The 16,912-nt window shown below is 40.3% G+C and overlaps 1 protein-coding gene across 6 annotated transcripts in view; it reads right to left on the reverse strand.

Annotated features, from left to right (window-relative positions):
* The window catches only part of dnm1a (dynamin 1a), a 68,881-nt gene that overhangs the window by 36,309 nt on the left and 15,660 nt on the right, over positions 1 to 16,912 (reverse strand). For 3 of the 6 annotated variants that reach the window (XM_049604348.1, XM_049604346.1, XM_049604350.1), the window contains exons 3-10: positions 15,623 to 15,772; positions 15,246 to 15,449; positions 12,852 to 12,950; positions 11,640 to 11,800; positions 11,389 to 11,531; positions 11,169 to 11,304; positions 8,704 to 8,771; positions 3,198 to 3,336 (exon numbers count right to left, since the gene is read on the reverse strand). In XM_049604348.1, coding sequence (XP_049460305.1) covers positions 3,198 to 3,336; positions 8,704 to 8,771; positions 11,169 to 11,304; positions 11,389 to 11,531; positions 11,640 to 11,800; positions 12,852 to 12,950; positions 15,246 to 15,449; positions 15,623 to 15,772 — 1,100 coding nt within the window. Of the gene's footprint in view, positions 1 to 3,197; positions 3,337 to 6,095; positions 6,235 to 8,703; positions 8,772 to 11,168; positions 11,305 to 11,388; positions 11,532 to 11,639; positions 11,801 to 12,851; positions 12,951 to 15,245; positions 15,450 to 15,622; positions 15,773 to 16,912 lie in introns of all 6 variants that reach the window. The other 3 variants (XM_049604347.1, XM_049604345.1, XM_049604351.1) reach the window with 1 other exon arrangement.

Here is a 16,912-nt window from a genome sequence, read left to right on the forward strand (position 1 = left end):
AATATGTGCCAGGCACGGCCTGATTCAATTCAAGGTGGTACACAGACTTTGCCTATCTAAAGTCAAGTCTTGTAACAGATGTAAAAGTTCATCTGCAACATTAGCTCATACACTCCAGTCTTGCCTGAGTCTCTCAGGTTACTGGTTCTCCATTTTTGAAGCCCTTTCCAAAACACTTAGAAGAACAACTGATCCAAATCCTCTTACAGCAATTTTTGATATTCAGTGTGAAGACATTCATCTTTTAAGGTACAGTCAAATTGCTTATGTCACCCTTTTACCCAGAAGACTTATATTACTTAATTGGAAGCAGTAGGTCAAATATACATGGTGATTTTTGAAGCTAGAAAAGATAGTTTGCTTTAAACCTTTTACATATCTGCTTGATCAACTGTGAGGTTATAGTACTGTTGGTTCTCAACATCTGCTGTAGAACTTTAAATTGCAGGCACGCGTGTGCACACATACACATACTTTGTCTATTACTGTTGTTTCCTTCTTCTTTTTAATGGGGGCACATTATGACATCATACTGGATTTTATCTGACTGTTTGCTCCCAAGGGGTGAACTTTTTTTCTTTTTTTTCCCTGTATTTTTGTATACATGTTTTTCTGTGGAAACTAATAAATCAAACTGCTAGAGGTAGCACATATGGCTGCCTCTACAGAATGACTTCTGCAGATAAATTGTTGAAATTGTGCTTCAGGATGGGTTTCAGTAACAAGGAAATTATTTATCTTTTGCTGTATGAATACAGTGTGCTACTAACTATACAGACTTTGAAGAGATTGTGCTTAATATTTTGTCTGTCCAAGAGATACCAGACAAACTTGGAAGAGGTGGCTACATCTGTGCTAGTAATGGACAGATGGTTACACCTGTGTGCACTACAGAGAGGATATTTTGTATCACAAGACACAAAGGAGTTGGCTTTGTTCTCGACAAAAGTCTTCCTCTTCTGGTATATTTTTCCTAGGCTTGGCACAAATACTCAAAGTTTGACTTGTTCTGTACACTTTGTTTTATTTTCTAAATGCAAAATTAAAAGAAATTCTTCCTCCTCTCATTTTTCCCCTTCATGCCTGGTCCTAATATTCTTCAGTATGGTTCATATTTAAAGACAATCATATTGAGACATTAAAAAACAGCTGACAGAGAGTTTTCACCCTGGCATTAGTTTAATTAGCCATATATCTGCTAACGACAGTTGTCATTCCAGCTGACAAAAACAATAGTTGTGAGATTGAAACAAGAAGCATGCTCTTGTTTGCTTCTGTATGAAATTGAAGACCCATAGTTTCAAAAAACTTCAATAGATTTCAAGTGGTAAATCTGCCACAGCTATCATTGTTAACTGCCATGCCAGAATGGAAAGTTTGACAAGCGTAAATGTTCACATGAAAAAGGCGATGGTCTGTATCAAATTAACAAAGCTGAAGCACACTGTGAAAAACAACTCCACATCTGTTTTGTAAGAGCATATTGTTACAGTATCTGGTTACTTAAACCTGTTGACAGTTTAGTCAAATCGCTCTTTTGAATCGTAGGAAACACGTGAAGTTTTCAACTTGGTAAACAGTAAGGAAAGACTCATAGGTGGCAGCTGTAATTAACATCGGCCCATTAATAGTGTGAACTGATTTGATGAGGAGCACTTTATGGTTTTCACATCTCGTGAATTCAGTCCAATACTCGAAAACTGTGAAAACCATGAAGATTTACAAATAAAACCAGTAAACCGTTGATGCATTCAATGTCAAAGCAACTGAAAGCAACATAATTTGTGCTGCTGGAAAGGTGCATTGCAACTTGAAAACAGACAAAGGCTGTCGAAGGTGTTCAGTGTCTTAACAACTGACACAAACACAAAACAGGGAAATAATTTTTTTACCAACAAGGCAGCAGGCAGAGGCACTCACAGTGATTCAGACTGACATGCAATGCAAAGGAGCAGGGAGGGAGGATGATAGAGGAAGACTACAAACTGACCCCTTTGGAGAATTTCCCAACCACTGTATATTAGTATCTTTAAATACAGTATGTCTCTGAAAGTGAAATCAAGATTAAAGTGTGACAGAGAAGAGAAATCCAAAGGAGGTCATGCTGTCTTTTGGTCATTTGCTTTGCGAGGAAGCAGCTGGCTCAAAGGGTTAGAGGACGATGGGATGGAGAAAGAGAAATAAAAAGAGAAAGAAAGAGACGCTCGAAGTACGTCAATTAGTCAGTGAGTGGAACTACACAATCAGTCACTCCACTATATTAAACCATACTGACAGAGACAGAAGAAAATAAGATTTTAACCAACTTAAATCAAATAATTTCAGACATCATAAGGTCAAATGTGAAAGAAAAGTATCTGACATGCAGGCTGAGAGGCAACAATTTGTTAAATTGTCAATATAAGGCCAATAACTGACAGAAGACAAATGAAAAAGGAAGTTTAATTAAAATCAGACTATATGGTTACACTATAAAATCAGAAGTAAGGATAGACCGATTTCTGCAGGCTGAAGAGTTTTTGAGCAAACATAATGTACTTGCTTTAATCTGCAAATGTTAAATGTGGTGTAATACACACTGACATATAGTAGTTACATTTCATTTATTTAGTTATTTTTTATTTGTAAGGACAATGCACATTAATCAACATTTCTGCAATCCTGAAATGAGATGTTTTGAAACCAGTGAGTTTTTAATAAGGATATCTTTTGAATGTGGGTATTTATTCTGGTTCAGTTAGTATGGATTAATTAATTTAAGTACATTTACAGGTGGTACAAAAACAGTTAGCATGTTAGCATTCAAATGTTAGCATTTAGCACCATTTAAAGTATTGCTGATCATAAAGAGTAAACCTCAGCTTTTTCAGGAATGGTTATGTTACATTTGGCTCTATAGGCAAACAGTTAATTGTCTGGCTTAGTACACTTACTGATGCTTTGATAGCATCCAATTTCCAACACAAAAGAGAAGGACATTTTTAGAGAGAAAAAAAAATTCAACTCTTATTATATCTAATTCTCTTTGGTATATGAATAGGACTTCTAAAAAATACTATAAAGAATACTATAAGCAGTTAAGGCTTGTTAATTTGTCTGATACATCCCCTGATATCAATATTTGAATGCCCAACCATCGGTCTACCCCTATCTGTGTGATTAACAGAGATAGTGAAGGTTCTCTTTAGCATTTTTACCTTGTTACTACACTTTCGTATGGTGGAGGTGAGTTCACTCACTACCATATCTATACACTTCAGTGTGGGCTCCTTCAGCTTTTGGATCTGCTTTTTCACTATGGCCTCAAAGGCCAGGTCAGGGGTGAACAGCCCCGTCCTGTAGGGATGGGCAGGGGGCACAGGAGAGAGGAGTAAAAAAAAAAAAAAAGAAAAGAAAAAAGAAATGGTGAAAAAAGGTGGAGAAAGGGGGGAAATAAAAGCACCAAATGAAGAGTTGTAAGAAGACGAAGAAAAGTGAAGAGGCGTGAGACAAATAAAACGAAAAGGAGTGAAACAGATGGTGAGGGAAAAGGATAATACACAGACGAGGAGGGTAAAAATTGGAGATGGAGCAGAGGAAACAACAGATTCAAGATAAAAAAAAGACAGGGAAAGGTGTGGAGGTTGGGGGGGATAAACAGCACAGAAGGAAGAAAATGCAAGTGAGACATTTGGTTTCCCCTGAAGCCATTCTACAACAGGACAGTGCTGGAGTCTCTCTCTATAAATAAAGAGCGAACAGAGAGAAAAGACAAGAGAAAGAGGAAGAAATAGAGAGAGCTTCCAGCCTGCACAACTCCACCAGCCAAAAACTCCAAGCAACGCACTGCAAGACTGCAGCTGTGCACCCCAACGTTCAGCCAAAATGCCTTGATCCCTCCTGGTGTTGACCCTTTCTCCACCCATCCCTCCTTTTCCTCCAACTTCCATCATAAAATTTATTATCCCAAGGCCTCCAGGTTGTTACAGTCCAACTGCTGTTGAAACTGTTTAGTCACAGCAGATCAATTTGTATAAAGACTACTGCTTTTTCTTTTTTGCCACACTCAAGAGCGTCTGTAGCTGAGAGTGCAGCCCCAGAGGCCTGCTGAGGAGTACTTAAAACATAATCATCATGGCTCCTGTCTGCTGCAGGTGCACAGCTACAGCCTCACACACAAGGAAGTCTGGAGGCTGAGGTCATCCAATATCTCTGCCAGGTATTCTGAATGATTGACGAATGATAATAAACATCTGTATATCTTCGTGTGTAAGCAAATATGGAATCTTAGTCAAGGTTCTTGGAGTCGAACTAATACTACTTGACTTGAAAATAATTTTAATAAATATAAAGTTATTGTTTACAGCAAAGCTTGCACATAGATAGCCTCAAGGGGGTTCAAGGAAAACTTAAAGGTCCAGTGTGTAGGATTTATGGGGATATATTGGCAGAAATTTAATATATTATTAGTATACGCTTTCTTTAGTGTATAATCACCTGAAAGGAATAATCATTGTGTTTTCATTCCCCTATAATAAGCTGTTTTATATCTCCAGGGAGCGAGTCCTCATCTACTAGGATCTTAATGTTGCATCACCATGTTTCTACAGCAGCCCAGAATGGACAAACCAAACACTGCAGCCCCTCCACAATGACAGCATCGAAAGAACACTGATTCTTTTAACATCAAACTGCTTTATTCAGTGTTTTTACTGATTTAAATCACTGAGTCTGTTTGTTTTGGAGAGGAGGACAACTTGACTGCTGGCAAAAACCTCCTGAACGTCTGGATCTTAAGTTATAAAAGAAAAAAGGTGAGCAAACATTAACAGGTGCTGGGCTAGCGGCCCATCTCTGTCATGCCAAACAGTATGGGAGAAACACTGATTTGCAATGTGAAACTGTTTGTTTCTGCTAGTTTAAATCACTGGGTCTGTTTGTTCTAGGGAGGAGGAAATCTCTGTGAATAATTTGACACAAGGTACAAGGTAAGAAGGTAAACTTCTTGGATGTCTGGATCAGAAATAAGGTGAGCACACATTTGCAGGTGCTGGGCAAGTGGGCCTTCGCTAACAAGACGAACAGCTTTGGAGAAACGCTGATTTGTAACTTGAAGCTGCTTTGTGTTTTTCCATCTGGTTCATTCGTTTTGGAGAGAAAGAGACCTGTGAGGATAATTCGACTCCTGGTAAAAACTTCCTGGACAACGAACACTGAAGGAATTCTAACCAGAGGTTTCAGGTGGTTGCAATCTGCAGTACTCACCACTAGATGCCACTAAATCCACCCTAAATCTTACACACTGGACCTTTAAGCTGTGTCCCAATTCCACACTAAATATCAGCTCTGTCTTGCAGAGAGCATGTGCAAACAAGATAATAATTTGTGTGCACAAGGTGAAGAATATCTTTCAATGCTTTGGGATCTCCTTTGGAAAAACAACTGCCTTTATATGTCATTGATTCAAATTAAACTGGCAGTAGCATTCAATAGTACAGTATAATTTTGATGTATGTCAGTGCACATATTGCACTATTTCCTGTTATTACAGTATATAGTATAAACTGTACACACTGTTAGTATGTAGTGTAGAATTGCTGTGCCAAAACAGCATACCTGAGGCCACTCTGTAATTCTTGCTCAGTCACAAATATGTGCTTATAGTAGGTCAAAAAAAAAAAAAGTCCAGACTTTAAAATGAACTGAAAAAAAGGAACAAAAGCATTAAATATACTCCAACTACCAACTACCTTCCAACTGGATTTATTGGCAGAAAAGCCTTTTAATCAAAGCTATAAACTCAAGTTCGGAGCTGACTCTGCTCCAATCTTTTATAGGCAGCCATATTTTGATGACCAATCAGCCTCCACACTGGTTTTCATCAGCACTACCACGGCCAGCCTGTCCAGCCAAAACCCGTCTGAAGCGGTACAGTAGGCAGGCAGGTGTACCGCAGCCCACCCCGCCACTCCAGGTGTCCCCTCGCTGTCCGACAAAACAACGAGGGCTGGAGAGAGCCAGGTGGTTACAGTAAAAGGGAGTGAACAGTAGAGGGACTTTGCAGATGGGGGTTGAAAATAAAGTGCTATCCACCGTATACTTTTTTTTTTTTTTACCTTCTTGGTACACTGCCTAACCGTACTGACTAGCTCAGAAATGACCATGTCCACACATTTGGTGCAAGGCTCTTTAATCTTCCCAATCTGCCTTTTCACAATGGTCTCAAAGGCCATGTCCGGGGTGAAGAGGCCAGTTCTGCCCGACAAAGAGAGAACCAGCCACAGGGCCAAAAAAAGAGGAGGATGGTGGAGAGAAAAAAGGAGGGAGGAGGGTTGGGTAAAGAAAGAAGTGTTAATTGTGAAGAATTACCCTCCATTTCTGAGCTTTCCCCCCAAACATAAACAGACACAAATTAGACAGAGAGTTGGAAAGAAAGAGGGGCAACAAATCAAAAAGTAGGAAATATTAAGTTATAATAGAGCTGAGGGTAGGCAGTTTTATTTTAGCATCGTTGGGCAAAAATCCCATAATAATCTTTGAGCATATTGTATCTGAGAGAACACTACACCTCCTTTTGGCTGTTTTCAGGCATTACAAAATCTAGCATGTGTCGAAAGACTTCACCAATCACAGGACTGTTCAGAAAGAGAGCGTTCTATGAATTTAGATGGGCCTGCACGTTCCCTCAAAGAAAACCTGATTAAGTGCCGGAAAATCCTGCAGAAATGGCAACAACTACCTACACAGCAAAACAACCCAAAAGGGGAAGACAGACTTTTAATAAAGCGAGCCTACGTGTCAATAACAGCGATGTGTTTCAGAGACGGAGAGAAAATGGCATTTAGGCTACAATAGTTAGCCTCCTGCTATCCACAGCCAAAGGCTCACAGCTGTGGCTAATTCAAGTTCACTGTTATGCAACTAGAGCCTCGAATCACAGTCTGTCCTCCACTTCACTACCCACCGCTGCAGACCACTTCGCCGGGAGGAGTGCGGGCAGCAGCGCCAGAGATGGACCCCAAGCTAGAGGCTGCAGCAACTCAAACTCTGGCAGCGCTGAGACACCAGACAGCCCTGACTCTGTTGCTGCTGTAACACAGGTCAGACCCAGCACTGCGGCTGGCCAGCAGCCTGCCTTGACGGCTACACTGACTAAAGCTCCATCCTTGGCGCTGCTGCCCACCCTACTCCCAGGGAAGCAGTCCACACAGAGGGAGAGGGATCACATGCTGTGGTAGCTAGCTAATTCTCGTCTCATTTGTGGTTTAATAAATAGAGAGAGTTCTTTCTTGAAATAAGGTTAAATAAATCTATGACAGAGAGAAGAGAGCTGCAGGAGGAGGGTGTACATTTATACCTTTTCCAGAAACTGCCTACCCCAGCTTTAACTAATTTCAAGTAATCTGTACTTAATTTGGAAATTTTGACAGCAAATATCCAGTGGTGGTCCCTCAAGAGCTGTTAAAAGTTAATGTGTTATTGCAGACTGGTTGGTTCATCATCCATTAAGAGGATGAAGGGTTCTCACTTGACGTATGAATTTTTATGTATTTCATTTATTTCCATAGAGGACAATGTGTTTTTGGATTCAGAGTTTTCAACCATCAATATTTCTATCTGACAGTCTTGTGGATAACAGGTCCATAGAGTGACTTAAAAGTCTGAATTACTGTTTTATTGATTATTAGTGCAATAACAGTACAACTAGTTTAAGGCCTCAAGTGCCCCAGATATTATTGCAAAGGAAAATGAACCCCTGAAAACTCATCACAAGGAAAACCTGACCACTTTGGAGCTATGCACTGGACTTAGGTAATTTCAATGATATGAACGTGCCACCTAAATATCCATTTTTGCATGTCTAAATATCATAATGGACTTGCATTATCTTAACTTAAATTCGAATTTCAACAACCAAATTAAGGTGAAACTTTGGGTGCGACCCACTGCTACCACTGGTAACAGCCAATTACAAACAGCCTTCCAAACATTACTATTTATTACTATCATGTAACGATCATCTCCCTGGCGTTTTAGTATTCAGCTCTGATGAAGAAATAACCCACATAAAGTTTAAACCAGTGGTTACAGAAACCAACAGTATCCTGTTAATCATGGAAATAAATGAAATACCATTAAACACTGCGTACATTTTATTTTATTTTTATTTAACCTTTATTTAACCAGGAAGATCCCATTGAGATTAACAACCTCTTTTTCAAGGGAGACCTGGCCAAGATAGGCAGCAGCAAGTACAAAACACAAAACACATACTTGTCGCCCACAAGCACATGACCACCCATAAATCCCATACCTCCTGCTTCTCACTATATCCTGTTATTATCTGATTCAGACTGACCAAACTCTAATTTAAAAACCTTTTGGCACCAAATATACATTTTGATGATTCTTCTGATGTTTTCTGCCTTGTTATACGATACATTACCAATGTACACACCGGTATGGATGGAAAAACAAACAAAAAAATGAGTACTGCGCAACCAGAAGTCACCTATCTGATCCTAAAACTTCTCTAAGCATAATGCCATTAGTATTCAACAGAGCGCTCGAACTAAGTATAGAGGTCTTTGCGATTAGATAGGCAAAGTCAGTTAGATGCAGTCTGGCCAGCAGAGGTGACTGAGATGGAAAGAGAGAAAGAGGGAGGTGAAGTAAAGAGGAAGGGAAGCAGGGATGGAGGGGTGAGTTAGAGGGCAGACGTGCCTGATTCCGTGGATGTTCTTGATGGCGTAGCTGATCTCCTTGCGGAGCTCTTTCTCATCAAACTCCATCTGCAAAAGAAACGACAGCGAGGATACAGTATCGCAACATGAGTTATTTCAGTCAGACAGTCTTTTCTCTCTCTTGATTCCTCCATCTTTTATTTTCAAATATCATGCTTAAACGGAGTGAGAAAACATTTCTTACTGTTACTGCTGCTTTTATTTTGCAGACCTAAATCACACTTCCTCCCCCTCAGATCTGACTCGTACATTCAGCTGAACATACTGTTACACTGGAAGTAGGACATATATAGGATGATCTACTATATGCTATACAATCTTTCATTTACTCCAATGCCACGTTCTTTCCAACTTTCTTCAACATAGTTACATATTTCTTAAAAACATATATTACAAACACAAAAAACATTAAGATTTTTATGAGTAAAGCTTCTGTTTAGGAAGCAACCTGCTCCGTTCTCTTAGTGAAAAACCAACAGCATATTTTTTTTCTGATGCATCAGTCACAGACAGGAAAATTTATATCCTCAGAGGGAGGGTGAGAGAGGACGGAGTAGGGGGATGTATGAAAGGAGGGAAATAGAAATTGAAAATGGATCGAACATGTAAGTGGGGGGTTGGAGGTAAAAGCCTTAGAGACACAGAGGTTGGGGGAAGTGGATGAAGGGAGGACAGGCTCGGGGTAAAGATGATGTGAAAGGTGAATGCAGAGGATGTGGGGGAGGGATCAAATTTGGATGGATATGATGACGGAGTGAGAGAAACAGATTAAATAAGCTGAGATGAGTGAAGAGGCGACAATGGGAGAGATGGCCGTTAAACTGTGTGGGAGGAAATGAGGTATGTTTGGGTCAGAAAAGCCCAGAATCAGAATCCTAGGGGAGGCCTTCTCTCCGTCTGAGGCTGGGAAAGGATACCCAGTAGGGATCGACGTAACAATGTAAAGCGACACAATATTTCCCACTTTATTAATCTCACCACAGCAAGACATTTCCAAACCCTTTTTAGTCACTTCACATTTTCCTTCACTTTAATATGATTATGATTTATGTCAAATAAATCAGCGTAAAAAATGAATGTGTGACACTCAAACTCTCTTTTGTGCAGACTGAACTAGCTATAATGCCACTAATTACAGCCCAGTCGCCAGAGGAAAATGCTGGCATTGTACATTTCTGCAAACCACGGATATGTTAGATTTCTACATATCATATCAAATTTCTGAAGTGACGTGGTGTATGAGCTGACCTAGATGCCTGCCAAGGTGCAAACCACTGCAGCCCAGTGTTCACGACCAATAAAACAACAAAACCAGTTGCTTTTTAGTGAGTCATTGCTTTATTGCTTTATAGCTGCTTTTTAGTCACCAAATGTGGGTGTTTTTTAGGAATACGTCACTGTGTTTCCAGCTGAGATAGTGCCACGAAAAGCACTTGTTTTTTACCAAGACATTGCTCCATTTCAAGCTGGGATTGTGCCACCAAAAGCACGTGTTTTATGCCAAAACGGGATCTTTTCCTCACCATAACCAAGTGGTTTTTCTGCCTAAACCTAACCCCACATTAACCACAGTGATGTTAAATGTAAAGAAGCATAAAGTTTCAGCATTTCGGCTGCATAATAATGTACAAATATAACAACCAGGGTTTGCAGAAATGCAAACCAATGCCAACATTTAGTCTAGCAATTGGGTTGCATATAAATATAAAACAAGAAAACAAAAAGCATAATGACAATTCCCACAACTTCCATTAATGTTCTGAAAAAATTGGAATCTAATGATTTATTTAACCTTTATTCAACCAGGAAGTCGCTTGAGTTGGAAACCTCTTTTCTCAGGGAGACCTGGCCAAGACAGCACACCAGTTACAGTTTAAACAGAAATAAAACACACCAGACAGGACACACAATCATCAAACACACATGGAATGAAACAGCTGCATTTCTCAGCTAAATGGACTTTTAACATGGCTTTGAATTTTTCTGAGTGAGCTAGATTTTTAAGATGTATTATACCCTGCAGATTATTCCAAAACCACAGAGCGAAGTCGCTTTTTTCCCCAGCTTAGTGCAAACCTGTATGCATAAATTTTACGGCTATTGCACGGGCATGTTTTGGGTTTGGTGGTGGTGCCAAAGTCCGCAAAATCAAAAGCTTTTTATTGCAAAAAGCTGCCACAAACAGTCACATTTTGGCAATCCTGTCCATTACCTTGTGGGGTTAGGGTTAGCGCTTTATTTTGAGATATGAGGGAGAAGGTGTTGCAGTTGGAGTGGAGGGTCCAAAGAAAATATTGACAAAGCTGTGGAGAGTCTTGCGATAACCAAACATGAAATCTAAGCCTCATCTTCTGCTCCCTGCCCCAGTCATTTTCAAACAGTCTCCAAATAAAACTGTCAAACCGAATCACACATAAATAAACACAACATGTGGCAGACACACACCTTGACCAGTTCGAAGGGGAAGCGTTCATGGAAGATGCGATTGATCCTGGCACCACCTGACAGCTCAGCTGTGTCAATCTGGTCCCCGGAGCCCTCTATACACTTCTCAAAGTCCACAGAGAACTGCTGCACCATCCTGCGGGGCAGCAGAGTGACATACAGATATCAATGAATCTGTTCATTTGTTTCTATCTAATTGTCTTCTACTGTATCCACTCACTGGAGCAGAGCCTTGGTCTTGCGAGATGGATCGTCAGGTCTGAAGTTCTTGTACTCCTCCACCTCCTTCTCTATGGACAGAAGCTGACTCTGCAGCTTGGCCCGCAGATTCGGGAGGGTGTCCCGGATGTGGTTGGTCAGTTGCTGTGCAGGTCAAAGGTCAGAATTAAGAAATATTGGAAAATACAGGACCTATGAATGGTCATATTACAGTCACATGTGACTCCAACTGTGTGTTGCTCTTTTACACACCTGATTGAGGACTTTCTGGAGGTAGGGAGTGCCCATCCGGTCGGCCAAGTGTCTATATGCAGGGTGGGAGAGAAAGAACTTCCTCTCAGCAGCCATAGCAGCATTGATGTCCTTCCTGCCATCGATGTCCTTCTGGCTCCTGTTCACCACGCCGATGTAACCTGGACAGACAGGAGTCCCGGGGTCATTTACAATACAGTCTGAAACGCTGTGAGATTTGCAGAAACCAGATCCAACTCCATTTATCACTTCCTGGAATTTCTGAGAGCGACTGGAATAGATTCAACAGTTGTGGCCTGACTGGTTATTTGACTGGACGATAGTATAGTTTTGCATTAGAGCAATTTGAGAGTGTGCTGTTCTCTTTATTTTCTACATAAAAGTTTGAACAGCCAAACCCAAAATGAACTTCCCCTTGAGGACCAAACCGCTTAACTGTGTTTAATAATGTTTAACTGAGGAAAACCACATTTCAAGAGACATGGGATTAAAGGAAAGAATATAGACGAACGATGAGAGAAAAGAAGGAAGGAGAAATTACAAGAATAAATATCTGTGTGTGTGTCCAACTTTTTAAGACAGAGAGAGAAAAAGGAAAAAGACAGAAACAACCAGGAAAGTTCAGGTCACGCGGATCCCGTTTCACCTCCAGTTAAGTTTTCTCATGCATCACTCGGTTAAAGGCTGTTTCATGCTCTATAACTAATGCAACTGTGAGCCAGCAGCCTTGTAAATGTGAACATCCAGATTAGACAGAGAGAGAGACGGGGAGGAGAAGAAGAAGGAGCAGGAGGGTGTAGAAAAAACAAAGAACATGGAAAATATTCAAAAGCACATGCCTGGGTCCTAACCAAGTGCAAATGGAAAAGAAAAGTACCACATCAGCAAATTGCAATAAAGGGCAGCCCGCAAGATACACGCAAGCTCTTTTCCAACAAAGTGTTTTTCTCTTTGCTCCTTCTCCTCTCTAACTCTTCTTCTCCTCCACCTTCTTCTGTCTGTCTTTTTAATTTCCCACTCTTGAGTGTTTTATCACACCCTCCCCCTTCCACCCTTTTCATGTTTCCTTTTTTTAGCACTTAGGGCATTGAACATTTTTGGGTACGACTGCCTCGCTCACCACCACAAGAGGGAAACAGTGTGTCATAGCGAGGGCCCTGAAGTAAAGAGAGGAGGCACTGCTTGTGTGAGTGTATTCGTGTGTGTGCTCACCCCTCCTGAGTGGAAGCAGCTTATTCTCCAGAATTTCCTTAGCATCCGTCCCCTCGTCCATCAGGTCCAGTTTGGTGATCACACCGATGGTCCTCATACCTTCATGCACAACCATAAACACACACAGCACAGTTATAACAAACCGATCCTGAAAATGGGACTAAAAACTACACTGGAAATCATTTCTGATGCTGGAGTGCATATTAGGGATGCGTGGTATTGGATTTTTGCTGATAACCGTTATGCTGATATTTTCCAACTCATTTTGGCTGATGCTGATGTCGATGCCAACATATGTGCATATTTTTCTCCACCTAACTGCAGAGAACATCAAGTCTCTCCTGTATTAACATATTATTAAGCACACTTTTATCATGATGGCCCACTCACAGACACAGACATAGAATACAATGTTTTTTGAAATTTAGACACTCACTGGGCAAAATAAGGAAACTCCCCTAACTTAGGTTACATGTAAAAGTAGAACATGCCATATTTGTTTTTATGTAACATTTTCAACAACAAAACTGTCAAATTCATCCTACTTTAACAGACTCGGATGGTGCTCTTCCTGAGATGATCCTTACAACAGTACTTTACAGATTCATCCTCCTCATCAGCCATCAGCTTCAGAGTCACCAGCCACCACCACCACCACCACCACCAGTGTCTAGACTCCGTGGGGGGGATTCATCTTGCTGCTGCTCACATGTCCCTCAACCACAAAATATCTCCCTCTGGTGTCCAAGCTCCAAAGACTTCTGTTAAATCTTAATCAGCACAAATCATCTGTTATCCTGTACACTCATATTCTGTGTTAAATATTATCTTTACTTCATTTTTCTGTCTCTCCTGATTGAAATTAAAGTCGCATAGTTACAGCATTAGCTTATCAGTCACCATATTAACAGAAATGTTCATATCAGGCTGATGCTGGTATTCATTTTAAAGTCTTTATCTGACAGCATCAATGACTTGTTTATAATATTGTGCCGCCCTAATACATATGTGGGGTAAAATCAAATACTGCTGCTATGTTTTCAACCAATTTCAACTAAAAATCATTGTCATCATCATCATAACAATTGCAATAATAATACATTCATTTACAAAGCGCTTTTTAAAAAACAAGTTAAAAAGCTCTTTCTATACAATTAAAATGACAGTAAACAAATAGTTTATAAAATATGATGGTAAATACAACAAAACAACAGACGAGTCAATAAAAAGCAAGTCTAAAATCAAAAGGACAATGTGTTAGCTGTCCTGATCTCCTCTGGCAGGTCTTTTTTCAACTGAAGGGCTCGAACAGAGAAGGCTTGCTCACCTTTGTTTTAAGGTTTAACCGAGGAATGGCCAGGAGTGAACTACCAGAGGATCTCAGGTTGCATTCAAGCTTATGGGAGCACAGTTTTATATTCTGAAGCTGACCCCCTGCCTTTTAAGCAATGATTTCTATCTCTGTCAAATGTGGTGGAAAACTTATTTAAATAATTTAGAACTTTTCTAAACAAATGTATAAAGTGCTTTGCGGTAAAAGGAGCAAAATTAGACAAACACAAAACAATATTAAACTAGCAGAACTGAGATAATACAAAGACAGTTTTCAAAGTGCCATTACACCAAAAGACCAATTAATGCAGAGACAGAAAAAAAATAGCAGACATTTAGGAAGACTGAGTTTAGAGGCAGAAAAAGCATCGCCTTTAATTTCTGGCAACTCGTTAGCAGAGATTTGTTGCATTTGTTGTGTGGCTCGCAAATGTAAGCTGGAGCCAGACCATGGAGTACTTTAAAAGCAACCAGTAAAACCTTCAAATCAACTCTACTTCATATACTGTTGGGCAGTTTAATTTGTGTCAAGGCGCCATATTTGGGTAATATTTTAAAATGAAATACTGATGTCATGTTAACAATACACATATGACAATATTGTGTGAATAATTCAGCATTTCTTAAACCGTTTCTGTTTCTTCTTGTTCTCATGTTGTCTCCCTCCCCCACTGCCATCTGGTTGCCTTCAACTAGTAAGTGTAATTCTTTTTTCTGTAAGCTTTTGTACAGTTATGGTAACAGACTTGTTCTCCACCTCCCTATATTTGGAGTGTAATTCATTTGCCAAAAATGAGAAAAAATGTACAATAAGCAAAGTTAAAGATAAATTTGATTGATAGCATAGTATTTTCCACAGACAAAGCGGTTATATTGTTATCATGAAGTCTTTGGCCACAATAAACGTGTAGTGAAAATCTGGTATCGTGCCAGACCGACTAGCAACTATCAAATAATTGTAGTAGGGTGCAAAGTAATATTTCCTGTTGAAATAGGGGGAGTAGACATACAGTGAAATGGAAATGTGTGTGTGTGTGTGTGTGTGTGTGTGCATACACTCACCCTGAGGGTCGACCTCTTTGGCAATCTTTAAAGCGTCAGAGTTGGCCAGATCAGAGTTGGCTGGGGACACGGCCAGCATCAGGCAGTTCTCCTTGGTGACAAACTGCATCAGCATTTCTCTAATCTGGGACTCGATGTCTGCAGGCTGGTCGCCCACCGGCACCTTGGTCATCCCCGGCAGGTCCACCAGGGTCAGGTTCAGCACTGTGTGGAGAAAAGGGAACAGCAGAACTAAGAGAAAGCTAAGCGAACTGAAAAGAGCCTCCTCTGACGCATTGTTGCCAAATAAAAAGCTTGGTGGTACATAATTTATCAATGTCAGACATGCAGAACAAGCATCCCAAACTGGTGTCTGTGTGGAGTTTAAACATCCTCACCATTGGGGGAGTAAACACGCAGGTTAATGGGCACAGGGGAGATGCCCTTGTTGGCCCCGGTGATGCGGTCAGTCTCTGCCTCGATTTCCTGCCGGACCTCATCAAAATCTAGAAACTTTTTGCCCTTACAGTGGAGGAACTCAGCATATTCTGGAAAGACAGTAAAACGAGACAAATTAATGAATGTGAAATTGGAGAAAAAGGGAGGAGAACAGAAGAAGCAGGAAGAAGACAGTAGAAAAGACAAAGAAAGTGAAGGAGAAATGCTGAAATTAGCCCAATTTCAACCCTTTCACCTGGAAAATAAGGGAGTTTTTTGCACTTTAATGCAAATATTAATGGATTTTTAACTCTTATCATTAACTATTAACTATTAACTATTATCATTCTTTGTCTTACCTCAGTGTTGGGGGATTATTATCTCTAAGTTTTGGAACTACAGTCCCCATAACTTGGGGGTTTGGGAAGATATAAACAAGTATAATGTTGCCATGTATTCCTCTACTTGTGTGGCACCAAATAGACAGCTATCACTGAAGTGCTTTCATACTGAAAAAAACTTTAAAATGTGATGATTGCAGGCAAGTTCTGGAGTTATAAGGAGCGTCTTAGGTTGTTGTTCTCTAAACTGATTTATGGACATTAATTCATGATGGATATTGGAGATAATGATGTCCCCAGGAGGTAGAAGTCACACAGAATCTCAAAACATGTGAATCAAGTTAGGGTCTTCAGATATGACTGAGTTATGACTCGGGGAGCCCAGCATGCCCAGCATGCATACTTTGGGGCACACTGGGAAAATGACATTGATAAACTCTGACATAAGAGATGTCGCTTCTAACCAGTGTTTTACTGACTGGGAAGCAGTCAGAGATGTATTTAGGTCATGCTCCCAAGCCAGCTGGACAGAGAAATATGCATTAGGGGCAGCTATAGACATTGAGTTATAGATATCTGGGACCACACCTCTTGCCAGAGTTGCCTTCTTTAGAAGGTGATCCCACTCTGGACATGAAGCAGGAACCGTATCCTCTTCACATTTCTTACCATATAATTGCGCATATGGTAAGAAGTGAGAGTCCAAGAGGCCAAACTGTTTTTTAAGTTGTCGAAATGGTCTGTAGATTATCATGAGTAACAGGATCATGATTTTAGGAAAGACACATTGCTGTTGATTTTTTCGAATGTATTTTATTTTTGTGGCGCTTTGAACATCACAAGCTGAGTGCCATCTAGTTCCATTATATTCAACAGAAGGCAGACATTTCTATGGCAGGTATCTCCAAC

The sequence above is a fragment of the Epinephelus fuscoguttatus genome, linkage group LG18, assembly GCF_011397635.1.
Source record: "Epinephelus fuscoguttatus linkage group LG18, E.fuscoguttatus.final_Chr_v1".
Classification (NCBI taxonomy): Eukaryota; Metazoa; Chordata; class Actinopteri; order Perciformes; family Serranidae; genus Epinephelus; species Epinephelus fuscoguttatus.